The 25,266-nt window shown below is 60.9% G+C and overlaps 1 protein-coding gene across 3 annotated transcripts; it reads left to right on the top strand.

The window, feature by feature from the left end:
• Window positions 1-7,940: 7,940 nt before the first annotated feature.
• Window positions 7,941-24,884, top strand: ALDH3B1 (aldehyde dehydrogenase 3 family member B1). Of its 3 annotated transcripts, none has more exons than XM_014793075.2 (10): window positions 7,941-8,024; window positions 12,408-12,570; window positions 15,852-15,962; window positions 16,073-16,193; window positions 16,479-16,564; window positions 17,066-17,147; window positions 19,663-20,046; window positions 20,730-20,896; window positions 22,625-22,724; window positions 24,285-24,884. In XM_014793075.2, the coding sequence occupies exons 2-10, from the start codon at window positions 12,409-12,411 to the stop codon at window positions 24,473-24,475; spliced, it is 1,404 nt and encodes a 467-aa protein (XP_014648561.2). In that variant the 5' UTR covers window positions 7,941-8,024; window position 12,408; the 3' UTR covers window positions 24,476-24,884. The 3 variants fall into 3 exon arrangements, with proteins under 3 accessions (XP_014648561.2, XP_087278669.1, XP_087278668.1); XM_087422543.1 differs by lacking the exon at window positions 24,285-24,884 and adding an exon at window positions 23,790-23,884 and having other exon boundaries at window positions 7,944-8,024; XM_087422542.1 differs by lacking the exon at window positions 24,285-24,884 and adding an exon at window positions 23,741-23,874 and having other exon boundaries at window positions 7,944-8,024.
• The last annotated feature ends 382 nt before the right edge of the window (window positions 24,885-25,266 follow it).

Genomic DNA, 25,266 nt, shown 5'->3' with positions numbered 1-25,266 from the left:
CCATGTTCACTGAGCATTATTCACAATAGCCAAGATATGGAAACAACCTAAGTGTCTGTCAATGGATGAGTGGATCAAGAAGTTGTGGTGCATATAGACAATGGAATACTATGCAGCCATGAGAAAAAAGGAAGTCTTGCCATTTGTGACAACACGGATGGACCCTGAGGACATTATGCTAAGTGAGATAGTCAGATAGAGAGAGACAAATAGAGTATGATATCCCTGATATGTGGAATCTCAAAAAAAAATCCACCAAACAGAGTGGAGTGGTGGTTACCAGGGGCTGGGGGATGAAGGAATGGGAGAAATGTCCTTTAGGGGTACATACTTGCAACTAGCAGATAAATAAGTCCTGCAGTCTAAAATACAGTACAGGGATTATAGACAACAAAACTGTATTGTAAACATTAAACTTGCTAAGAGACCAGATCCCAATTGTTCCCACCATTGGAAGAAATAATAATTATGTGTCGAGATAGAGGTATTAGCTAATGCTACAATGGCAATCATATTGCAACAGAAATGTATCAAATCAATATGTGATACACCTTAGAGGTACTCAATGTTGTATGTCAATTATATCTCTATCCCGTTCCCCTCTCCCCGATTTTGCCCATGCTGTTCCTTCTGGTTGGCATGCCGTTCCTCATCCCAGGAGGTGTCCTTCCCACCCTCGGCTCTCAGATAAGAAACCATCCCTGATGAGGGGTACTATCTCCACCCCCAACTATTTCCCATCTGTTTTCTGTGGTTTAATTGTCTGTCTCCTTTGGCGACTGCTCAGTCATGCAGAGGATTGTGTTGGGCACTCAGTTGCTGCTCAATAAATGTGAGTGGATGGATGGACGAGTGAGTGGATGACAAATATCCACCCCAGAAGGGTTGCCGGGACGGCGGAGAACTGGGGGTGTGGAGGGCAGGAATTTGCAGAGCTTCAGGCTGCGAGGCAGTGGAATTTTCTCCAGACCACACCCAGGTGCAGATACAGGTAAAGCAGACAGGTGGAGTCATGCCGGCAATGCCTAGAAGTGGGAGCTATGGAAGGAGCAGGAGAGAGGGCAGGGCCCGAGGTCCAGGGGCAAGGAGGAAGCGGGAGAGCAGGAACGCAGTGGGTGCTAGGAGGCCAGGAGGCCACGAGGCCACGAGGCCGTGGTCAGAGATGCCAAGGTTCATCACCTTGGGCAATGACAAAGTCCAGGGTATGGCCATGGCGTGGGGTAGGGAGGGATGAGGAGGTCCAGGAGGCCACGGGGCTGGGCGGGGGGGGGGGCAGTGGACTTTGACGCCCCCAGGAGGAGGCAGTCCTGTAGGATTCCGTCAGTGGGCGGGACGGAAGGACTCAGGAGGAGAGCAGATGGAGGCCTGGGGGTGTGTGGCCACAGAGAATGGGCTCACTGGAGCCGGGGGTGGGAGGCAGGGAGTCCAGAGGCTCTATAGGAGAGTGACGAGGACACCAAGAATGAGCCCCTGCCCCTCCCAGCAGTGCACCCCCTAATACCGTATTGGAAAGGGGGCCCTCGGGCCCAGTGGGGACTAGCATCTATGGTCTGTAAACTCCCGCCATCCGCCTTCTTCTCCGCCAAGGCCATCGAGGAAAGAAAGAACTCAGCCCAGTGCTCTTCCGACAGAGAACCCAGGACAAGCCAGGGAGGAAAAGGTCAGAGAGGGGTCCTCTCGCCATGAAGCGGGGTCCCCAGGGCGTCCTCCCAGGGTGGTGTCCTGTCTTCTCTGGGCATTAGTGTGGGAAGCCCCGTCACCTCATCTTGTACATACCCCAATATTTCCTCACTGGCGAAACAGGAATACGCAGAAAGGGAGATCTGCTGACTGAAAACAGGATGGGGGGCCAGGAGGAACAGAGCAGACCTTTAGGGGCAGAGAGAGGAGGTGCCCCAGGTCGAACGGCTCTTCTGGAGAGACAGGACGTTAGTTGTCACCACGTTGGAAAGAGGGCGAGCACACAAAATCCTATAAAGGGAGAGAGGGAAGATGGGGTGACCTCTGAAGGGGCTGGGAAGCTCTGAGACAGCCCGCCACCTGGCCGGCCGGGCTGGGGGCAGAGGGGGCACCGGCCACACACCCCTGGGCCAGGCAGGGAGAGGAACTCCCAGACTCAGTGAGCGCATTTCAAGGTGGCCAGGTATTTCCCCACCCTGAGGGGTGTGTGTTGTCCAAGGAAGGGCAAAGCTCTCCAGGGCAGGCTTGTCTGCTCGGGGGAGAGGGGGTAAGGCTTTGGGAACAGCGGATGTCTTGGGCAGACCCAGAACTCATTGATTTTGTATCTCCCCGCAGAATGGACCCCCAAGACAAAATCAAGCAGGGTGCGTTTTAAGAAACAACCAGAAAGCAAAGAGAAGGTGGGAAGGGAGCAGGAACGCTGCTCCAGGAAACGGGTGATCTGCCCCACATAAGGACAACACCAGTGCAGCCGTGTCCCCAGAACCTCCCCCACACCGACCCCCAGCAGCGCCACGGTGTGTTCTCACTGATCAGCACAGCTGGCTCTTCTTACATGCCGACTTTCCGTGATACTCGGTGCTTTCTCTGGGGGCACGGTCCACGCTGAGAAAAGAGGTTACTCTCTACTTTCAAGTCTTTGTTACGTGTGGACTCCTTCTGTGGTCTGTTGGTAACTTTTAAATTTTTCTTAGAAAAGAGGTTACTCTCTACTTTCAAGTCTTTGTTACGTGTGGACTCCTTCTGTGGTCTGTTGGTAACTTTTAAATTTTTCTTATCAATACAGAACTTTTTTTTTTTTTCTGGGAAAGATTTGCCCTGAGCTAACATCTGTTGCCAATCTTCCTTTTTCTTTCCTCTCCCCAAAGCCCCAGTACACAGTTGTATATCCTACTTGTAAGTCCCTCTAGTTCTTCTATGTGAGCCGCTGCGCCAGCATCCCAACTGACAGAGAGGTGGTGTGATTCCCAGACCAGGAAACGAACCCTGATCGACAAAGCAGAACGTGCTGAACTTTAACCAGTAGACCATCAGGGCTGGCCCAGTAACTTTTCATTTTAAATTACTGGGCCAGCCCGGTGGCCCAGCAGTTAAGTGCGTGCGCTCCCCTTCGGCAGGCCGAGGGTTCACGGGTTCAGATCCCGGGCACACACCCATGCAAGCCACGCTCTGACAGCATCCCATATGAAGTAGAGGAAGATGGGCACAGATGTTAGCCCAGGGCCAATCTTCTTCAGCAAAAAAAGAGGAGGATTGGCATCAGATGTTAGTTCAGTGTTGATCTTTCTCACCAAAATAAAAAAATTTTTTTTTTAATTTTAAATTGATTTATTAAAACCAATTCATTTCAGAACGTTTCGGAGAAAGGGGTCCTGGCAGCTTTTTCAAAACCTGACATATGGCGCCCAGTGGTTAATGATACACTTGTAACCTTACTGAAAGCAAAAAAGGAAACACATCTACATCTAAATGACACACACACACAAAAGATTCATTTTCTTAAAACACTGACACAAAAAAATACAAATACGACTGTCCCGGGATGAGTCAGGACTAATTTCCTTCCCGTTAGTGTTCCCACGCAGTGAGAGCCGATGAATTTGGGAAGCGGGCACTTGCAGCCCTGCTTCTCCTCAAATCTGCTGATACTCAGTAGCTCGGTCAGTTAGCAAGAAAGAACACCTCCGGATCAGTCTGCGACTGGCAAGCTGTTCTTGGAGACAGAGCTTTCAAATACTTGAGCAACGGGCTCCCTGATTAGATTGGGCCAGTGGGAGGCACTAGGGGAAGGCTGGGGCAGAAAAGGAGAGAAGAGAGGGTATTTCTCTCCAGGGAGGCCTGTGGGCAGTGGCTTGGATCCTCCAGGGTCCCAGCACCCAGAGTGGGCCCACTGTGGTCTAGCTTTCCCTGTGTGACCCTCACCCTCTTGGGAGCTCGTGACATCACTTCCTCCCTTTAACCCTCCAGCCCTGGGACTGCCTGTGAGGCTGGCATGGGGGGACCCAGATAAACGCAGCCGGGTGTGGCCTGCAGGGCAGTGAAAAGGCCATCCGGCCCCTCCCACCCCATCCAGACCACAAGCACTCACCCGCACATCTCCCCTTGCTGTTTTCAAATGACTTTCTCTATAATTGGTTTTATTTGTTGTTCTCATTAAGAAAATAATAGATGTGGGCCGGCCCCGTGGCTTAGTGGTTAAGTGCGCGCGCTCCGGTGCTGGCGGCCCGGGTTTGGATCCCGAGATCGCACCGATGCACCGCTTCTCCGGCCATGCTGAGGCCGTGTCCCACATACAGCAACTAGAAGGATGTGCAGCTATGACATACAACTATCTACTGGGGCGTTGGGGGAAAAATAAATAAATAAAATCTTTAAAAAAAAAAAAAAGAAAATAATAGATGTTCCTTACAGAAAGCAAACAAGAGAGATAAATATTGCTCCCAACTCGAACACCCTTGAAACAGCGCCTGGGGTCTTGTGAAGCATGTCACCCCCGCATTGTATCCAAAACAGAAGTACACGGGGCCCACTTCCCTGGCATTGAGGCGAATCTTGACCATTTTTTTAACTAAAAATCATGGGGATGATGATCTTCACAGGCTGGTGGGAGGTCCCTGAGCTGAGATGTGCCAAGGAGCCTGCCCGGTGCCCCGCACAGCAAATGTCCAAGACACGGTGGCTGCAGCTTTCAGCTGAGACACGAGGCTCCGGGAGTGGGAGTGACCCCCGCCCGGCTCCTAAGCAAGGGCTCAGGGCACCCTGGAAATGCTGTGGGCTGGGGAGTCAGGCCTGGCTGGGCAAGAATCCCCATCTGTCCCTCTCCTGTGTGGCCCTGGCCTGGTCACTGCACCTCTCTGAGCCCGTTGTCTCATCTGTAAAGCTCGGCCCATCATGTCTGAGAATTATATGAGAATTTGTATCAAGTCCTTGGCACCGTTCTTAGCACACGGCAGGGGCTTAGTAAAGATGTGCTGAACCAGCAAATGTACAGTGCCGACTGTATCCTCGCACCACACCCCAGGGGCCTCTAACTTTGCCCTCGGGTTGGGTCACACTGGTCTCTGAGGGGCAGCTGCTAGTGGAGCCAGGATGGGTCTGCCTTCAAGGCAGGGAGAGGGGAGGAAGGTGGGGCAGGGCCTCAGGGACTGGCCTGGGGCGGCCACTCCCTCAGGAGAGCAGGGTAAGGGGAAGAAAGGCCTTCATACTTATTGAGCACCTGAAACCCAGCACAAAGAGGTTGAAAATCTTCCCTGGGCTAGAAGAACTTAGCCAAAACTTGGAGATAAGCTTCGCTAACTGCAGCTGTGCATATTCAGCATAATCAACTGTTGTGTAAAACTAACCAGGTCTTTCTGTCCCTCCTTAGCACAGGAGTGAGCTATCTTTCCCAGATGTCAGCCAAACGTAGGCTGAAGATGAAAACTAACCAGAAAAGTCCACAATCAAGGGAAAGAGATTCAGTGTTCAAGGCCAAACGCAGGCTGGTGGGAAGGTGCCAACCAGCACGGCCACACGCTCCCCCTCCCCTCCCTAAACCCCAGCACACGCTCCCCCTCCCCCACCTAAACCCCAGCACACGCTCCCCCTCCCCTACCTAAAACCCCAGCACATGCTCTCCTTCACAACCTTTAAAACCCCTTGTCTCCCATCTTTCGGGGATACAGGACAAATTTGAGAGCTCTCGTCTCCTGGCTGATGTCACCCGAAATAAAAACTCTTTCCTTGCCATAAGCCTGGCATTCCAGTTTTTATTTGGCCCCTCTTGTGTGGCAGGTAAAGAACCTGGGTATGTATCTGGTAACACACCTACTGTCTACAGGGTGCTTTCCAGATGGGCTCGTATGTCACCCTCACAGCACCCCCATGAGGCAGGTAGAATCAACCCCACTTACGGGGGGGAAACTAAGCTCCAGAGAGGGGCCGTGACTTGCTCCAGGTCACTGAGCAGGTGGGCTGAGGAGCCTGGTTTGAATCTGTGTCATCAGGCCAGGCAGTGAGATGCTTTGGCAGGTCTGAGGCCCTGTGAGCTAGGCTTGCCAGGTGCCTGAGTGAGGGACAGAATGAATGAATGAATGAATAAATGAATGAATGAGTGAGCCCACCTGATGCCATAGCTCATGACCAGCCCACCCCACCCCATCTCTCTGCCCTGGAGAGGGAGGCCAAAGATGAAAATAATGAGGATCTTCTCGTCCAATCCTCCAAACTAAAACCCAGAGGAGCTGCAGAAGGGCAGGGCCTGGCCTGAGGCAAACGTGGAGCGGGGAGGGCCTCTGTGCTACCCCCAACATCCCCACCTGACTGACCTGGGTCCTCAGCAGAGCCTGCCACCCAACAGAGCTGGCTCTAAGGGTGCCTCCTGGTGGTACCCCATGCAGACATCCCCCCATTTATCCTGAGCTCTCCAGGACAGGGACGTAACCCCCAGGCCCCACTGAGCCCCTGGAACTTTCAGGATCAACGGAGGCATCCAAGGGGAGAGGGCCGGCCAGACTTAGGGAACTTCACTGCTGGGCCAGGTTGCGGCCCCTGTGCCAGGAGGTCAGGCCTCTTTGGGGACCTCCCAGGTTGTTCCTGAATTCATGACGAGTTCAGGAGTAGCCCCTGCAGGTGGATCCCTGGCCAGGAAGGGGCCCCTCAGGATCCTGCAACACCCCTTCCACCTACTAGTACCTCCCCAGGTGGGCCTCTGATTTGCTGTGTGGCCTTAGACCAGTGGCTGCCCCTCTCTGGGCTTGGTTCCTGGCTGGGGGCTACCAGGCTCAGCCCCAGCCCAGCCCTGCCTGGCGCTGGCTCTGCCTCTGCCTCTGCCTCTGCCTGGCTCAGCTCCAGAGACCAAGGCAGGGCTGTCACATGCCGAGCCACGTGACAGGCAGCGGCTGGGGGCTCCATCCCACACAGAGGACGGGGCCTCTGCAGCCCCTTACCCCTGTCCCAACTGGCTGAAGCCTTCCAGGGGCTACCAGAGCAGGTGTGGGCTGGGAAACCTCTCCTGCCCTCCCAGGTAGGCAGGGGAGCGAGGAGGGCGGGGGCGGTGAAGAGCATCTCCTGGGTGCCGGGTCGGCCCAGAGGCCCCAGGCCAGCGTCCCAGGCTGACCCAGGGCACCGAGGCAGTGGGGCAGCGGCCGGCCCAGGGCGGCAGGCACGGGGCGATGGCACACAGGATGCTCCTGCCTCCACCCCCGTAATCTAATCTCCTGCTGTCTGACACCAGCCGCTGCTCAGGAATCATCCCCCTTTGTCCCGGCTCCGACAGGTGTGCCAGGTGGGGGCCGAGGTCAGGCAGAGGACAGGCCCCCTGGCACAGCTCAGGCACCTGAGGAGCGGGACCACAGGAACCACCACGGGGACACTTACCATCACAACAGCAGTCCTAGAGGGCAGAGGGCGGCACTCTTCCCCTGGAGGTTGAGGGGACATCTGGGGATGGACACAGCCCCTGCTCCGAGCAACAAGCCCTGTGTGGTCAAGTCTTGTCCCCTCTCTGGGCCTCCACTCCTACATTGTAAATCTCAGGTTGCAGGGCGACAGGCTCCGTGAGCGGGGTGCCGGATGGGGTGGTGCTGACGGACACAGACCCGCGCATCTTTGGATCTGACCTCTTCATTTTGTAGATGGGAAGCTCAGAGGGGCTGGGGTGGGGTGGCAGGCAGGGCTCTCCCTGCTATTCCAGCCCGCTGGGCCCCACCCCACACCATAATTCCCAGGGCCACTGCCCTGAGCTCTCCTCCTCCTCCAGCTGGAGCTGGGTCCTCACCCACCAGGCCCCGGGCTGGACCTCTCAGCTCAGAGCTCCCGGGAGACCTGCTGTGTGGCCCTGGCCCGGCGCTGGCCCTCTCTGGCCCTGGCTCCTTCTCTGTAGTCCAGGAGAGGACGTGGAGGGCCCTGAGGGAGGTGGTGGTGAAATCTTGGCCTGCAGCCTTCAGCTGGCCCAGAGCCGAGGTCAGGCACGAGGCCAGCGCAGCCCCGCCCCTGGGGCTGGCCCAGCCTCGGCCGTTTCACAAGGCAGAGCAGCTGGGCAGAGCATTACCAGCAGGAGGAAGGGCAGCTTGGCAGGACCTCAGGTACCATGTCCTGGGGAGCCTGGGGCTACAGCAGTGAGCTGTCAGGGCCCGGGACCCGGCTGGGGGGCTGGATCGGGGACTCCAGGCTGCTGGCCGCCCAGGCAGGCCCGGCCACGCACAGCCACATACACAGACTGGCTTTGTCCTCCGTCTGCCTGGGGAGAAAGGGGAAGGAGGAAGGACTTCCCTTTGATCCGAGCGGGAGACGGAGGGGCTGAGGAGAGGCCTGGGGGTCCCTGAGGCCAGCTGGCCAGCAGGCATCTCGTTTTGTCTGAGTTGTCCTCTCCCTGGGGTTACTGCACACCCTTTAAGGAAGCCAAGGGCCCCAGCTCTGGACCCGGCTACCCAAGGAGGGAATGCCCCCCATCCCTGGGGGGAGGGGTTCAAGCATCCACTTGGCAACATGTAGTTCCTGTGCCCCACCACGCTGGATGCGCTCGCTGGGTGCCCAGGAACGGATGCTGGGGAGGGGTGTGCAGCGAGTGTTCTTGGGAATGGACTCTGCCAGGGTCCAGGAAGGAGGGACTAGCCAGGCCTGCTCGTCCTCTTGGAGGGACTGATCAGAGGGACTTTGCGGGCCTCGGCGAGCCGGCAGCACAGCCTCTCCGTGGGCTGGGGCCGGGTTGGCTCAGCCCACAGGCAGGCGTTAGTCCCCAGCTCCCCACAGCCCCCATGGCAGGGAGGGGGCTGCTGCCCAGGGCTTCAGGAGACCTCATGCTAACCCAGGTTAAGGCTACACGAGGGGGATCAGATTGGAGACCCGAGGGTATCGGTATCAGGACCTGTGGGGCCTTCGAGGCCCTTCCCCACTGTGACCTCTGCCCTCTGGCAGCCTGATGAGGGCCCCGTGCCCTCGGACCTCCACGTTTACCTCTGTCACCTTTGCCAGCTCGGCATCCCTGCCCCACCTGGGGCTCAGGTTGATGCCCTTGCCTCCCTGGTGCCCACGCTGGGCCAAGGACTGCTCCCTGAAGCCCCCTTGGCACAGCTGTCCTTCAGTCTGTCTGAATAACAATCATGTAGAGCCACGGTCAATGGGCACTCAGAGGACTCTGCCCCGCACTGAGCGCTTTACACTTGAATTCTCCCAACAGCGCTGTGGGGTGCTTACAGATGGGGAAATGAGCCGCGGAGAAGCCAAGCAACCCGCCCAAGTCTCCTAGCTAACAAATGGCATCGCTGGGATTCGAACCCAGTCATTGGACCCCCAGCACGTCAGACTGGGAGGGTGCTCTTAGAAGGCCTGTGGTATAGGTGGGGAAACCGAGGCAGAAAGAATGAGAGACTGGGCAGAGGTTGGGGGGGAGAAGAGGAGGGGCCTGTACCACTGGGCAGCTCATCAGTAGGACTGGCTGGGGGTGCGGGGTGAGGGGCTCAGCAGGAGTGGATTCTCGATGATGCTTTACAGCCAGCAGACCTGAGTGCCAACCCCATCTGTCCGCCTCCTCGATCCTGTTGGGCCAGACCTTCGGGGGCAGCGTGCTGAAGCCCACACTGCACGCACATCCACACACATGCTGGCACGGCACCTGGCATGGTCGACGCCTGGTTGTTATTATTATTAGAGGAATCCCCAGGCACATGGCCCTCAGGGGACATGGCTGGTCCTCCCCAGGACCCCAGGACAAGGGAAACAGGCCTGTCCCTTGTCATCATCAAGTGATTTAGAACTCCCGCCCCACCCCACCCAGAACAGTGGGTCCAGCACAGATACGGCTGAGTGGGTGGTTGAGGCTGGGGCCGCCTCAGCCCACTGTGGGAGCCTGTGCCCCCAAAGACCCCTGCGCCCACCAGCCCCTGGGACCTCAGCAGCTCAGCCCGTGGAGGCAAGAAGGGGAAGCAATGGAATTGTCAGGAATAATGAGGAGGTGGGGGCTGAGGGAATGGGGTGGACAGCCTGCCTTCTCACCCTTGCTGGGCGCCCCCCAAATCCAGCCACACACCCCTGCCCGCCTGAGCCTGGGTCTGCAGTTCAGGCTGGCCCAGACACATCCCTTCTCCCGAGGACTCAGGCTGCCCCAAGCCCCGGGGGTCAGGCTGCCCTGCTCACAGGTGCAGGGTCCCCCAGATCCCAGGTGGAAGGCAGCCGTGGCTCCTCTGCAGGCCTGGGTTGGCCCAGCTCCCTGTCTCCCAACAGCACCCCTCGAGGCCTTGGTCCAGAGTGACCAACCTACGGGGGCAATATTGGGTGAGTTGGCCTCTGTTGCCAGGAGTGGCTGCTGGAATGTTCCATCCAGACCTCCACCCCCCGCAGAGCTCCCTCACCCCTCACCTTGCCCAGAGATGCACCATTCAAGTTCCCTGCCGTACATTTTTGTGGCTTCTGCAGAGACTGTTATGAAAGAGCAAAGAACCCTAGGGAGGCAGGAAGGGGTGAGTGCGGTTCACTCTCGGCATCCATGGGCAGAAGTCTGAAGTGAGGGTGGACAGAGAAAGGCCTGGGAGAGGGAGGAGGGCAAGAAACATTTGTTGATCACTTAGTAAAAATCACCATGGCTGACCTTTATTGAGCACTTGCTGTGTACACAACGGCAAACGCTTTAGGCGGCGTCCTGTCATTCAATCCTCGGGACCACAGCACGTGCTCTTATCGTCCCCGCCCTACAGACAAGGAAACAGGCAGAGAGAAGACGAGGGGCTTGCTCAAGGTCACGTGGCCAGGGAGAGGCAGAGCCAGGGGACAGGGCCAGATGGCGGCTCTAGAGGCCGGCAGGGCTCCCGGCTCCTGGGTCTCGCCAGCAGCCAGTGTGCCTTCCCTCAAGAAGGAGGGTCGGGGTGGGGCGAGCCTGGGGCGAGAGGGGCTCTGAGAATGTCCCCTTCTGCTACACTGCCACCCTATCTGGGGGCGTGGTGCATGCCCTGTGCCCGAGGTAACTGCCCCGTCTCTCCCGACCGGGGCAGGAGATCTGCGGGGTCAGGCTGGTCCCCAGTCACACCTAGGGGCCTAGGGCTCCAGCCAGGCTCTCGGCACAGTGCCCGTTGGGCCAGGCCATCCTGTGGCTGGAGCAGGCTCGGCCCTCAGGGCCATGGAGCCCCCCAGAAAACTGAGGGCTGTGGTGACAAAAGCCACCCAACAACAACAGCTGGCAGCCTTGGGCACCGATGCCCAGCCCTGGGCGCAGGACTGGATGGTGTGGCGTCCTCCTTGATAAACACTGTGTCAGCTGGTGGGTGCTGTCACTATCCCACTAACAGATGAGGACACTGGGGCACTGAGCTCCAAATGAGGAGTTAAATAGGCAAAGAGGGGCCTGCATCCCAGTCCAGTGGGAGGGAGGAGCGGGGGACAAGGGGGAGGGCAGGGAGGTGGACGGAATGAAGCCAGCTATTTATCACACCACGGTATGACCCAGTGTGGTGGGGAGCAGGGCCACGGGCCACCGTGAGAATGTGAGGGAGTAATCAGGGCAGGCTGCCTGCAGGAGGCATCAGCCAAGCTGAGACCTGAAGGGAAGGGAGTCAGAGAGGGCAGGAGGAAAGTGTCCCCACGGGTCCTTGGCACCAGATCCAGGAGTGTGTGCGTCAGAGAGCTCCTCTGGTGAGCTTCAAGTAAACAGGCGGGGTTGGGGGAATGTCGGGGCCCCCACCCCACCTGATGACAGCATGGAGCATGACTGCCCCTCATTCCTCGCCCCTGCTGTTCCCTGCTCCTCCAATACTGCGGCCAGAGCCGGGGTGGGTGGCAGGGCCCCAGGGAGGCCCGGCTTGTTCTTCCCCGTCTTGCTGGGGGGCTGGGGCACAAGGAGAGGAGGCCACTGCCCACAGTCACCCAGCCCCCTGCGCCGCCGCCAGCCAGCCTGGCCTCCTTGGGCAGAGCCCCAGGCTGGGGGCAGGGGGACAGAGCATTCTGTCTGGAATGTCCCAAAGCGGTGGCTGCAGTGGCGGTTGGTGGACCGTCCCAACTTATTTGTCTACTTATCAAACCCCTCCTGGTTACTCCCCTCAGGCCCGGCAGCGGGAAGTTTGCCCCGTCTCCAGGAGGGGCACCGGGGCGGGATGGGGGCCCTGGCTTGGGGCTACTTTCTGTGTGGCAGCAAGAAGCGTGGTCCCCCGGCTGCCTGCCCACCCTTAGGGGCCCGGGAGGAGCTGTCCCTGTGCCCACGCCCAGTCCTGCAGCGCCTCTAGGTCGAGGACCCTCCTCTTCGCTGGCCTAGGGGAGTGGTCTGTGGGTCTGTCCGTCTGTGTCTGAGTGTGCGTGTGTGTGTGTGTGTGTGTGTGTGTGTGTGTGTGTGTGTGTGTAGGCAGGGGCAGCCCCGGCCCCCTGGGGTTATGCATGAGTGTCTGGGGGGGTGACTGTGAGCCCACATGGGCACAGGCGGGGAGGGGGAACGCGCCTGTGAAGATGGGGAGCCCCAGCCCATGCTGCCCACCCCCTCCCGGCAGGATGGACCCCGTCGGGGACACGCTGCAGCGGCTGCGGGAGACCTTCCGCGCGGGGCGGACGCAGCCGGCCGAGTTCCGGGCCGCCCAGCTGGAGGGCCTGGGCCGCTTCCTGCGGGACCACAAGCAGCTTCTGCAGGAGGCGCTGGCGCAGGACCTGCACAAGGTGGGCCAGGGAGGCGGGCAGGGGTGCGGTAGGCAGGGACAAGGAGATGGCCATGGCCGCCTCCTCCACGAAGGCAACTAAAAGCCCCACCTTCCCTGAGCCATCACCCGCTCTTCTGCATTCATCCAGTCACTCATTTCTTCATTCACTTGACAGCTAGTTATTGAGCACTGACTGTATGCCAGGTTCAGTTCTAGGCTCTGAGGATCCAACAGAGAATAAAACAAAGTCCCTGTGCCCAGGGAGGGGCCTTCTGGGGAGAGTACAATACGACAGTAAATAAATAATTACATAGCATGTTGGATGGTGAGAAGCGCCATGGAGAGACACTCCCAGTGTGAAGGGGGCCAGAGAGGGCCAGGATCAGGGTGCTGTTTTATATGTGGGGGTCACAGGAGGCTTCTCTGAGAAGGGGGCATTTGAGCAGAGACATGAAGGAGGAGGAGGAAGGAGCCACGTGGACATGGGGGAAATGGCAGCAGGCACAGCATGTGCAAAGGCCCTGGGGCAGGAGGTGCTTGGTGTGTTCGAGCTTGAGGAGCAGCAAGGAGGCTGGAGGGGAGTGGAGAGGCACAGAAACATAAAGGATGAGGTCCAGGGAGGCGGGCCTCACACCACATAGGGCCTCATAGGCCATGGAGGACTTCAGCTTCACTCGAGACGGTGGGCGTCACAGCCTCTGTCCAAACCCTGGAGGCCTGGGGGCTCAGCCCGTCCCAATTCCAGCAGCAGTCACGGCAGGACCCCAAGAAATGCACTTCCTTGTAAGCAGCCTCCCACCTCTTCAGCCAACAGGGCCCTCCTTGGCTGCCTCTGCCCCAGGACAGCTGTCCGGGGGTTCTTCTCTGGACAAAATGTCCCCTGTGCTGCGCTGAGCTCATGTTTGCCCCAAGGCCCGGGGGTGCATCCCAGGAGGGGCCTGGGGCCAGCTGAGCCCAGGGACGGGGCCCCACATTGACCCCTGGGGTGGTGCCCTTGCTGCCCTCCTCCCTCCCCCACCCTTCTGGTGGGCCTGCTGGCCCCACCCAGGTCCTGATAGTGACACCGGCACCGGCAGGGCCAGGCGGCCCTCCACAGCCTCCTTGGGACCCGCCCCATTTGCAGGCACCCAGCCGGTGTCCGCCCTGTTTCCGGAGCAGTCACAGACCTCGAGACTAGTGTCTCATGGCATCTGGGGCTGTGGGCCAGGGACACCCCCTTTCCACGGGGACAGCAAAGGCTGGCCGCAAGAACTTGTCCTGAGGACGTGGCTTCCTGGCGCCACCTGCTCCCTTTCTCAGTGTCCCCGAACCTTCTGTTTACCACGATGCTCCAGGTCCGTAGCCAGGGGAGACCTGCGCTCCCTCATCAGCCATTTCTGGAATCATCTCTTTTCCCATTTACAAAAGCGGGCCGCCGACCAGGCTCTCCTCAGCTCTCCTGCACCTGAGGGGCCAGCTCTGTCCCGCTGTGGACAGTGTCCCGCTCACTGGGCCTGGACCAGGACAGAGCGGGCTCCCTGGGGACTGGCACCCCCCTGGCCTCTGCCACCGCCCACCCGCTGGCCCAGCCCGTCTGCCTCCAGAGACCTGACCCACTGTCTCTCTGGTCCCTCTTCTCCCGTGGGCTCAGATTTCACCTCCCGCCTCTCATCCCGACTCCTCAAAGCTCCAGGAGCCCAGGCCGCACAGAGAGCAGCAGCCCAGAAAACCCAATCCGGTCCCTCCCTCTGGTCTCGCCAGCCCCGTCCCCCAGCCTCCCCGCACGCAGCATCTGCCCTGCCTGCCTGCCTGCGTGAATCCTCTCATTTAACCCCCAACAGCCCTTCCAGGTAGGGGCGGTCACGCCCAGTCACCCCAGAGGAGGCTCAGAGAGGGCACCTTCTTGTCTAAGGGCACACAGCCCTGGCTCTTCCAAAGTCACTGCGTTCAGTTGGGTCCAGACTGTCCCGTAAATCGGCCCAAACCTCACTCAGGTCACAGGCGACCTCCAGGTGCAGCGGTCAGGCCCAGGGCTCACTGGGCAGGAGCACGGCTATGGACAAGGCATGGGGAGGCATAGAAGCAGTGCTGGGTGTGGCTTCTTCCGCCAAGGTCCCAGTGCCCTCCCCTCAGGGCTCAGCTCTGGCCCTGGCCTTGCCACTGGCTTGCTGAGTGACCCTGGGCAGGTGTCCCCCTCTCTGGGCCTCAGTTCACCCTCGAACCATGCTGGCACCCCTCAGCCATCGCCCTCTCCTCTAGCAGGGGACAGCTTGTGCTCCAGTGGCCGAGTCTGAGGCATCGATCGGGACAGCCTGGCTCTGGCCTCCCTGGCCATGGGTCTCCAGCTGCCCACAGCCCAGGGGCTGGTCTCTCCTTCCTGGTGGGGGTGGCACAGGCAGCCGGGCCCGCAGAGATCAGGACAAAGTCCCTGTTGATGTTTGCCTCCTTCTCCCTCCTGCCCTGGAAATCTGACAATGATGCCTGGCCCCTGGGCTGTGGGAACCGATAGCATTTACTCAGGGACACCTGTCCCCTGTGTCCTCTGCAGATTGATATCCACACAGTGGGCCACAGTGGGCCAGACAGACACTCCTGTTAAAACTTAAGTTGGATCCTGTCCCTGCTCTATGCGATACTGCTCATCCGGCTGCCTGGCCCCATCACCTTGCCCACTCTGCTCCTTGCTAATTAGGAACATGGCAATCCTGCACCCACCTCACGGCCTTTGCACATGCCATGCCCACTGCCACCAGGTATCCACGGGCTCCCTCTCTCCCTTTCTTCACTGCTCAAATGTCACCTCACCCCAGACACCAGACCGTCTTGTATAAAACAGACGATCTTGTATAAAATAGAGCACACACACACACACACACACTCATGCACTCACACACATTCACTCCCTCCCTCATGCACGTTCATCCAAACACTTCTGCACTTGCACACACTCACGTGCATGCTCGCTCACACTTGTACACACACACTCCATCAGTCTCCATCCCCTTACCCTGTTCCATCTTTCCATTGCCCCTGTCACGTCCTAACATAGTCGTCAGTGTTCTCATTATCACGTTCACGGTCCCCCTACGGCGTCAGCTCCATGGGGCAGGTTTCCTTCTGTTCCGGTCGCTGTGGCATTCCTGGCTCGAGAATGGCACCTGTGTACTGTAAGCACTCAGCAAACAGGGAGAGCATGAATGAATGAACGGATGAGTAAATAAGAGCAGGCCGTGGCTGGAGGAGGCTGTGCCCTCCCGGGGCTCCGGCCGCCTGCTGACCCTGGTCCCCGGTCTGAGCCCTGCGCCCGCCCCTCTGCTGCAGTCGGCAGTTGAGTTGGAGGTGTCCGAGATCAGCATCGTCCAGACAGAGATTAACCTGGCCCTCCGGAACCTGCGGGCCTGGATGAGGGATGAGCAAGTGCGCAGGAACCTGGTGAGCGGGCGGGCGGGCTTCAGGGTGGGCGGCCTCTCTGACAGAGGGTGGCGCTGAGGGCCTGGGGGTCTCGGCGCCTCGCCGCTCACCACCACGCTGGCCCCCCCCAGGCCACGCAGCTGGACTCGGCCTTCATCCGGAAGGAGCCCTTTGGCCTGGTGCTCATCGTCGCCCCCTGGAACTACCCCGTGAACCTGACCCTGCTGCCCCTGGTGGGCGCCCTGGCTGCAGGTAAGAGCCTAGCCTCCTGCCCACCCGTCCCCTCCCTGGTGGCCTCTTGGCTGCCTACAGAGCCAGGGAGGATCAGGGAGCAGGTACCAGGTGCCTTAGAAGGCCTGGCTCCTATCTGGTCCACCATCTCCCGGCTGTGTGGCCTGGGGCCGGTTGCAGTACCTCTCTAAGCTAGATTCTCCCCCTGAAGATGGAGTGAGGCCGGTGCCTGCCCTGCAGGTGTGAGGACTGAAGGCAGACGGGGGTGGCTACGCCTCTCCCAGCTCTCCCTGCCCCGCCCTGCAGGGAACTGCGTGGTGCTGAAGCCCTCGGAGATCAGCAAGAGCACAGAGAAGGTCCTGGCTGAGGTGCTGCCCCGGTACCTGGACCAGGTGAGCGGGGCCGGGGGCAGATCAAACAGATACACTCGGGATTCCGGAGAGGTAGCCCGCGCGGCCTGGACAGGCCATGGCGTGGCCCCTCGGGCAAGATCCGCGTTCCAACCTCAATCCTGCCTCCTCTGGGTTGTGTGGCCATGGCCAGGTCACCGTCCCTCTCAGCCTCAGTATCTCTCTGAGTAAAACAGAGGGGTGGCAATCACACCTGGTTCCCGAGGGTCCCTTTCTGTCTCCTGGTCTGCCCTGCTCCCCCGGCCCCGGCCTCAGCCCTGCCCCAACCCCGCCAGGCCCCAACCTTACCCCTGCTGGGCTGGGACTGCCCGTACCCAGCCCCCCGGGGAGCTCTCCGCTCCCCACCTTGTCTCCGCCAGTCCCACGAAGAGCCATGGCCATTCTGGGTCAGGCCAGGCAAGGGTGGGTGGTGTCAGGCCGGCAGGCCGCCCTCTGGGCTCTCAGGCTGGGGTCCCAGCGGAGCCCTCGCCGTCCGCCTTCCAGAGCTGCTTTGCCACCGTGCTGGGCGGGCCCGGGGAGACGGGGCAGCTGCTGGAGCACAGGTTCGACTACATCTTCTTCACAGGTGAGGAGCCTGCCGCAGGGGGCGGGGTGTAGGGGTACGGGATGGGACCCCCGGAGGCCTGCGCCCAGCCCCGCCCTCAGGGGTCCTGGCCCCAGCCCCCAGAGAGGCCACAAAGGACCAAGGCAGACAGACAGCCGGGGAGGATGGAGACTGAAGGCAGTGCTGGGCGGTGCCCCCGGGCTCCAGAACGAGCCTGCTCCTCTCTCCGCAAGCAGGCTTGGGGAGCAGCCCTGGACCCCTCGGGAACCTCGACAGGGCTGGGTCCCATCCCCCGGGCATGGGCCCCTCTGCCACTCACAACTCATGAACCACAGCATCTGGCCTTACTGAGCTCAACTTCACTGCCCCACGACCTTATACATGACCCCCTGCCCCACGACCCCACACACGACCCCACACACGACCCCGCTGCCCCACGACCCCACACGCGACCCCGCTGCCCCCACGACCCCACACGCGACCCCGCTGCCCCCACGACCCCACACGCGACCCCGCTGCCCCCACGACCCCACACGCGACCCCGCTGCCCCCACGACCCCAAACGCGACCCCGCTGCCCCACGACCTCACACGTGACCCCGCTGCCCCCACGACCTTCTACACCACCCCAAACCCCTCTTCTGGTGGGCTGGACAGATGAGGAGTCTGAGGCTAGGATGACAGACATGCAGTGCCCAGCCCGGGTCACCTCACTGGCCAGGATCGGGACAGGCTGGACTTTACTCCCAGGCCCTTGGTCAGAATGGGTCTCAGAGGTCATCTGCCATCATCCCGGCAAATGCCCATGTGGCCCAGACACCACCTAGCTTCCAGTGACCAGGACAGAGCTCCTGGAGGAGATGAAAGGGTGCAGGTGGCCACCTTCTGGGGCCGGGGCCTAGAGGAGGGCAAAGGCAGAGAGGCCGACAGCAGCGTCTAAGCTGCTCACTGACCCGCGCCTGCTCGCACGCCTTGTCCTCGTCAGAGCAGGGGACGTGCCGTCTCTGCCTGTCTCCTCCCAGACCCTGCTGCGGGCCCAGGACAAGGCCTGCCTGCTACCACCTTGGCTGACTGGAGGGCGACTATGGGAGCAGAGGGGCCGGGGCCTCAGCTGTTCCTGTGGATTCCTAGGGGGTGGCAGGAGTGGGAGGAGGCAGCTGGGAGGGCACCAGCCCCCCCTCCACCGTCGGGCCCCATGGCTCGTTGGGCTCTGGGCCTTGGCTCCCCAGGGCCGAGGAGCAGAGGCCAGGCAGGCCGCAGGAGGCCGGCTTGTGGGCCAGGTGCCCGGGGTAGCCTGTGCAGATGCCAGCAGACCAGCCGGAACCTACTCTGCCTTGACCCCTTGACTTCTCCAGGCCTCAGTTTCTTCCTCTGTATGACAGGGGTAATCCCTAATCCCAGGCCTGTCTTGAAGACCAATGAACACATGGGAGCTTTTGTTAGAGCATGCGGCCTGGGGAGGCCTCCATGCACGCACTCATTCACCGAGAGCTTCCTGGGAGGGCAGCTGTGCCCGGCACCGTCCAGGCCTCGGGATAAGCAGGGACCAGGGGGACCAAGGCTCCTGCCCTCACGGAGCTCACATTATAACGGAGCCCGCTGGAAGGCGCTGGGGTGGTGGTGGGAGGTGATCGCTGGTCGGAAGGTGCTTGGCGGGATTCAACAAGGGGAGGGGGGTGGGGAAGGCTTCACAGACAAGGAGATGTTTGAGCAGAGACAAGAGGACCTGAAGGAGGACTCTCAGGTGCAAGGGATACCGGTGGGGCCTAGAGGGGAGGGAGCGAGGGCAGGGAAGCAGGAGGAGGCCAGAGCAGAGAAGTGGTGGGCTCTCTTGCGGACAGTGGTGGCCAGGGAGACAGGCCAGGGCCATCAAATCACCACACAGGACGCTGGGTCAGGTGTGGGCAGGAGCTTCTTGAGGTGAGGCTGCTGAGTGGAGGAGGGGATGGTGAGACCCAGGAGATCAACCCAGAGGAGAGGTGGGGACAGGCTGGGCCATCCACTTAGAACCGAGAGGAGGGAGGCGAGGGACGGGGCAGGGCTGCCAGGTTAGGTCAGAGAGAGGGGAGACCCAAATGTCAGCCAGCTGGGGCTAGACTCCGGCCTTGGGCAATAGGAGTCACTGAAGGTTCTAGAGGAGAGCAGAGAGGTGGGAGCAGTGCAAGGTGGCATGTTAGAAACGAGTCACCTGCAGGGGTGAGCCCGGGATCAGAAGCAGGGAGACCGGATAGCAGGCGGGGGGCTTCTGGATTTCTAACAAGGCAGGTCAGGAGACGGAGCAGGGGGCCTGGCTCGTACTGGGTGCAGAACTCTGCGTAGACCCTGCATGTGTGGGCTGGTCTGGGGGAAAGACAGGAGCAAGGTCCTGGGGCAGCAACTGACAAGGGAAGGCCAGGTGAGGGCTGCACCCACCCGATTCAATTGCCCGTCCAGGGAAGCACAGGGCAGGGAGTGACCCGCCCTTGAGGGGTCTTGGCTGAGGCCATCCCACCTGGTCCAAGTGACTGAGGGCCACTCGGGTTTCCTTCCACGCCCAGGGAGCCCTCGAGTCGGCAAGATCGTCATGGCCGCCGCCGCCAAGCACCTGACGCCCGTCACGCTGGAGCTGGGGGGCAAGAACCCCTGCTACGTGGACGACAACTGCGACCCCCAGACCGTGGCCAACCGCGTGGCCTTCTTCCGCTACTTCAACGCCGGCCAGACCTGCGTGGCCCCCGACTACGTCCTGTGCAGCCCCAAGATGCAGGAGCGGCTGCTGCCCGCCCTGCAGAGCGCCATCACCCGTTTCTACGGCGAGGACCCCCGGAGCTCCCCAGACCTGGGCCGCATCATCAACGAGAAGCATTTCCAGCGGCTCCAGGGCCTGCTGGGCTGTGGCCGCGTGGCCATCGGGGCCAGAGCGGCGAGCGATCGCTACATCGGTGAGTCGCGCTCTCCCCGCCACCCGGGCTAAGGCCCTTCCACGCTGGAGGCCACCGCTGGGCCCCGAGTCTGGGCCCGGCTGAAACCTCGGCCCTGAGGCTCCCACGGCCCCACCGCCAGAGCCCTGCCTGGTCCACGGCTCCGGTGCCACGATCCCGTGACACTAGCGCTCCACGTCGCCGTGGTCTGCCCCTGTGACCCCACAACTCCACACTCTGGCCCCAGCTCTGGACTCTCTAAGCTGGGACCCCAGTGTTCTACCCCGAGTGCTCAGATTCCAGACTTCCGTCCCACGATCCGCTGCTCCACTGGGCCATGACCCCAGGTCCTGTGAGCCCACGACTCCCGGGTTCTGAACTCCAGCGGCCCGTCCTGAGCATCGCTCTGCTGTAATTACAAAGCGGCCCGTGTCCTGGGCCACACGGCTCAGCGGGTGACACTGCTGCTCTAACAGGCTGGGACCTGGGAGCTCGGACTCCAGGGCTCTAAGATCCTGTCACCCCCTGACTGTCAGACAAAGGCTGGGGGGTTCTCCGGGCCCCGCAGGCCGTGGTCCCCTGGTCAGGTTGGGGAACCCGACGGTCACCTCTCAGGGGCTGTGGGCAGACTCTGTCCCCTAGAAATCCCCGAGCTGGAGCCCTGGGTCCCCACCCCGGGGCTGAGCCGTCCCCTGTGCCCGCAGCCCCCACGGTGCTGGTGGACGTGCAGGAGACGGAGCCGGTGATGCAGGAGGAGATCTTCGGGCCCATCCTGCCCATCGTGAACGTGAGGAGCCTGGACGAGGCCATCGACTTCATCAAGCGTCGGGAGAAGCCCCTGGCCCTGTATGCCTTCTCCAACAGCAACCAGGTGGGGGCTGGACAGAGGTGGGGGCAGGTGACAGCAGTGGACGGTGGAGTGGTGGCAACAGAGCTGGGAGGTGGTTCCAGGACCAGAGTGGCCCAAGGGGCCTGGCGGGAGGATAGAGGTCCTGGCCCCTCTGGGTCAGTCACGGCAGTTCTGGGATGGTGGCAGTCTTGGCTATGTCCTTGTCCTTTCTGGGAGCAGCTGGGCCTCCTCTCCCCCTCCAATCTAGGCCACACTCTCCCAGGCCATCGGTGGGCAGCTCCCTGGGTCTTCTCCAGGGTCCAGTGTCCTCTCTTGGTCAGCCCCTGCTGCTGTTCATCCTCATGGTCTCGGCTTGGTGGCCCAGTGTCCCCTTTCAGTGCCTGGCTCATGGAAGGCACACACAATGACCAGGGTAGGCTGAATGACCAGAATGCGCTGGCCGAGAATGAGCCCTGGGCCCCCACCCTGCTCAAGCCCCTGGGGGCGGCCTGGGAGTCTCAGGGACTCGTGGGTGGGGTCAGTTCAGGACACACCGCCCCTCTCATCCAGCTCTTGTGAGATCTTTCTCAGACTGGACAATTTTTTTTAAAGAAAGTTTTTATTCTGGAATAATTTCAGATTTACAGAAAAGCTGCAGACAGTCCAGGGAGTTCCCACATCCCCGCCCCGTTTCCCCATTTAAGGCCCCTTATGTTGGATGGTGACATTAGTACATTCCTGTCGACTACACTCCAGAGTTGATTCGCATTCGCCAGTGGGATCCAAGCCAGGGTCCCATGTCGCATTTAGCTGTCATGGCTCCTTTGGCCGGTGATGGCCTCTCAGTTTGAAAAGTAACGGCCAGGTGTCCTGCAGAATGATCTCCGTCTCAGTGGTCTGTTGTTTTCTCATGAAAGAATCTCACAGAGACGGGGCCAGTGTCTGCCCATCATATCAGGGGGACACAAGAGCCACACGTCACTGGGAGGTGAACCTCACTCCTTACGTGCCCTCACTCCTCCCGAAGCACTGATGCTTTCTGTTCTGTCTTCTGTCATTGTTGCTGCTGGTCTCAGGGTGATTTCCGAGGCACGGACGGGGGTCCACTCCACCCACCATCGGCTAAGCCCTGACCCACGTTACCTGAGGGCCACACGTTGTAACTAAATTAGTGAAGTTTCCGTGCAACGGCTCCTTAGCGTCTACTAATCTTTTTTCCCTCTAGTTCTGCAAATAAACCTATAGATTGGAGAGGAAGGGCCTTTGTTAAGTCAAGCCAGGTCCAAGCTCGTGTTTCTAAGACACAACTCTGACCACATCACTGCGTCTAAATGTCACCCCTGCGCTGCACACCACACAGGCCACCCGCCACGTCCCTGCCCCTCGGGCTCCCTACCTGCCCTTCACCTGCCTGGGGGGCCCTCTTTCTTGTCTCTGCCAGCACGACTCCTGTCCCCGCTGGAGACTCAGCAGGCACATCACCTCCCTCCCCTGGGACGCCTCCCTGACGACCCGGCACCTCACCCTGCACTCTCCTTGTCCCCAGGCGACCGCTGGCTTTCCCGCCTCACCCTCGGGCCTGCGTCTGTGTCTCCAGCACGCTGCAAGGGCCACTCGCAAGCCCATGCTCAGGAAACATGCCGCAAGCCGGGGGCTCGGGGGCAGGCTGCCACACCTCCACGCCTGTCCCGCCACCCCTCAGCTCGCCGGTGGCCTCAGACCCTGGAACGGGCCCCGGAGCAGCTGGCTGGCTTCCTGCTTCTCTCCTAGGTGGTCGAGCAGGTGTTGGCCCGGACCAGCAGCGGGGGCTTCTGCGGGAACGACGGCTTCATGCACATGACCCTCCCCAGCCTGCCCTTCGGAGGAGTGGGTAGGTGCCAGCACAGCCCCACACCTCCACCCTGCTCCCCTCCAGTCTGGAGCGGAACCTTCCAGACCTGTCTCTGCATTCACATACATAGGAGGACCCACAGATACACAGTTCAGGTTGTTTTTAAACACCACTGCGATCCCTGTCTGCTGTCCCCCACAGCTTTTCTCCCAACAGCAGGGCTTCCAGGCCGCCCATCAGCACGTGGGTCCTCTTTATTCCATGGAGAGGCTACACGCTGCTCCTGTAACCCCACTCCTGTCCCCTCAGTCCAACCCTCAGTGTCACCCCTCAGGAGACGGGAGCTGTTGCCCGTTCCCCACCCCCAGCCCCAGCAGCCCCCGTTACAGCTGCAAAGTCCTGGCCTCCGGGCAGGAAACCTCAGGGCTTGTCCCAGCCCAACGGCTGTGTGATCTGGGGTCCCCGCTTCCCCTCTCTGAGCCCACTTCCTCCTCAGTGGAATGGGAGGGCCAAAGACTTGAGGTCTCTCACCTGCCCACGCTCAGCACCAGAGTAAATGACCAGCAGGGCCTGCATCCTCCCTGGAGAGCAGCCGGTGCCCCAGGAGCACATGGCAGGCTGAGCTGACACCACGGCAGTGCAGGCCCCCAGGGCTGGCACCACTGCTGTCCCTGGCTCTGGGACGCCCTGCCCCCAGCCCGCCGGGCTGCCCCATCTCCAGTGCTAGCAACTCTTCCTCAGGGAGCGTGGGGTCTGTCTGGAAGCCAGCCTGATCCTGCTACGCCCCTGATGGAAACCTCCCCGGCTCCTAGGCCCCTCGGGATCAAGCCAGGCCCCTAACTCACAGCTTCCTGAGGCCAGCCCTTCCCGGGCTGGCTGTGGGGCCCGGCTCTGGCCTCTCTCCCCACTTCCCTGCCTGCTGCCCCAGCCACTCTGAGCTCTGCCCAGGTCCTAATATGCCACAGGTCCCCCACCTCCAGGGCTCTGTGAGTTGTCCCTAAGCCTGGGTGCCTCCTGCCCCCACCCACCCTCTTCATCTGGTCCACATCCCTCAGGCCTCGCTCACTCCAGGAAGCCCTCCCTGATTACCCCCAACTCCGCCAGGCTGGATCCCCCGGACTTCCCAGTGCAGAAGCTGCCTGGTCCTTGACCCCCTCCCTCCTAGACGCTGAGGACTCAACAACACAGCGCTTACTGTGTCCACGGGTCTGAACACTCGCCCAGTCCCCACGACTCTAGGAGGTGGGTGCCATTGTCACCCCAGGTCACAGAGGAGACCAAGGCAAAGTCACTTGCCCAAGGTGACCCCAGAGCTGGGACCAAACCCGGACAGTCACTCTGGAATCCACTGCTGTCTACCTACCTTGCCCTAAGGCCTGGCATGGCCCCTCATGTCCGCAACGTTTACTGAGCTGGTGCCAGGCTCAGGGCGAAGCCTTAACCCACAGTCGCTCATGATTAGCCCACTTTACAGATGGGGAGACCGAGGCTTGGAGGGGTGAAGTAGCCCACCCAGACCTGGCAGGGCCCAGGTCTGTCTGATGTCGCCTCGGCCGGCCACGGGGGGGCCTGACTGCGGTGTTCCGTGCCACTGTACAGGTGCCAGCGGGATGGGCAGCTACCACGGCAAGTTCTCCTTCGACACCTTCTCCCACCACCGCGCCTGCCTGCTGCGCAGACCCGGGCTGGAGAAGATTTGCTCCATCCGCTACCCGCCCTATTCGCCGCGCAACCTGAGGCTGCTGCTACTGGCCATGGAGACCCGCAGCTGCAGCTGCACCCTGCTGTGAGCCCACCCGGGGCGCCGGGCGCGGGGCAGCCCTCCCGGCTCACGTCTGTGGGTCCTCTGCCGCCGCAGCCGCTCGTGGCCAGTGGAGACGTGGCCTGGAGCCCAGGGCACAAGAAGAAAGATCTGCCAAGGCCACAGCCCAGACCGGTGCCCGCCCTCCTCCCTCCTGGGGCTTCCCGCTTCTGGCCCTCAGCCTCCTCCCTCGGCGGCCCCTCCACGAGGATGGGAAACTGCAGTCACCTGCCCTCCCACCACCGCGCTGGCCCCCGTATCACGAGAGGCAGGCACAGGTGAGCACCTCTGAGCCACCCCCTTCCTGTGGAGGGTGCAGCAGAAGGTGCCCTGGCATCTGGTCGGGCCACAGTGAGGGTTAAACTTAGGAGCTTAATAAATGCAAGCCGCTGACCCCAGGCTCCAAGCATCCTGTCCTCACTTGGGTGGGGTGAGGCAGCCTCCCTCTTCCCTCTCTCTGCCTCCAGGCCAGGCTGACAGACCTCCGCAGCAGGACGCCCCGGCCCTCCCTCGTGCGCATCTCAGGAGCTCTGAACACACCTGGCCCCCCCGTGGCCGGCCCTGGGCACCTTCCCCTCACCATGTCCCACCTGGACTCATCCTCTTCCCTGTCCTGCTCATCCTCCTGGGCCCCGACACCATGGGGTGGTCCCCCATCCACTCAGCCGCCAGCCAAACCCCCCGGGGCCTCCCCCAATCCACTCACTAATCACCCCGCCCAGGGCCATCCATCGCCCACCCTCTCCCCCAGGCCCTGCCCTTCTCAGCACACCCACTGGT

This window comes from Ceratotherium simum, chromosome 34 (assembly GCF_057802395.1).
Source record: "Ceratotherium simum simum isolate JZ-2026a chromosome 34, ASM5780239v1, whole genome shotgun sequence".
NCBI classification, from domain to species: Eukaryota; Metazoa; Chordata; class Mammalia; order Perissodactyla; family Rhinocerotidae; genus Ceratotherium; species Ceratotherium simum.
Note: the sequence above shows the minus strand (reverse complement) of the source record. Positions and strands in the feature narration are given on the sequence as shown.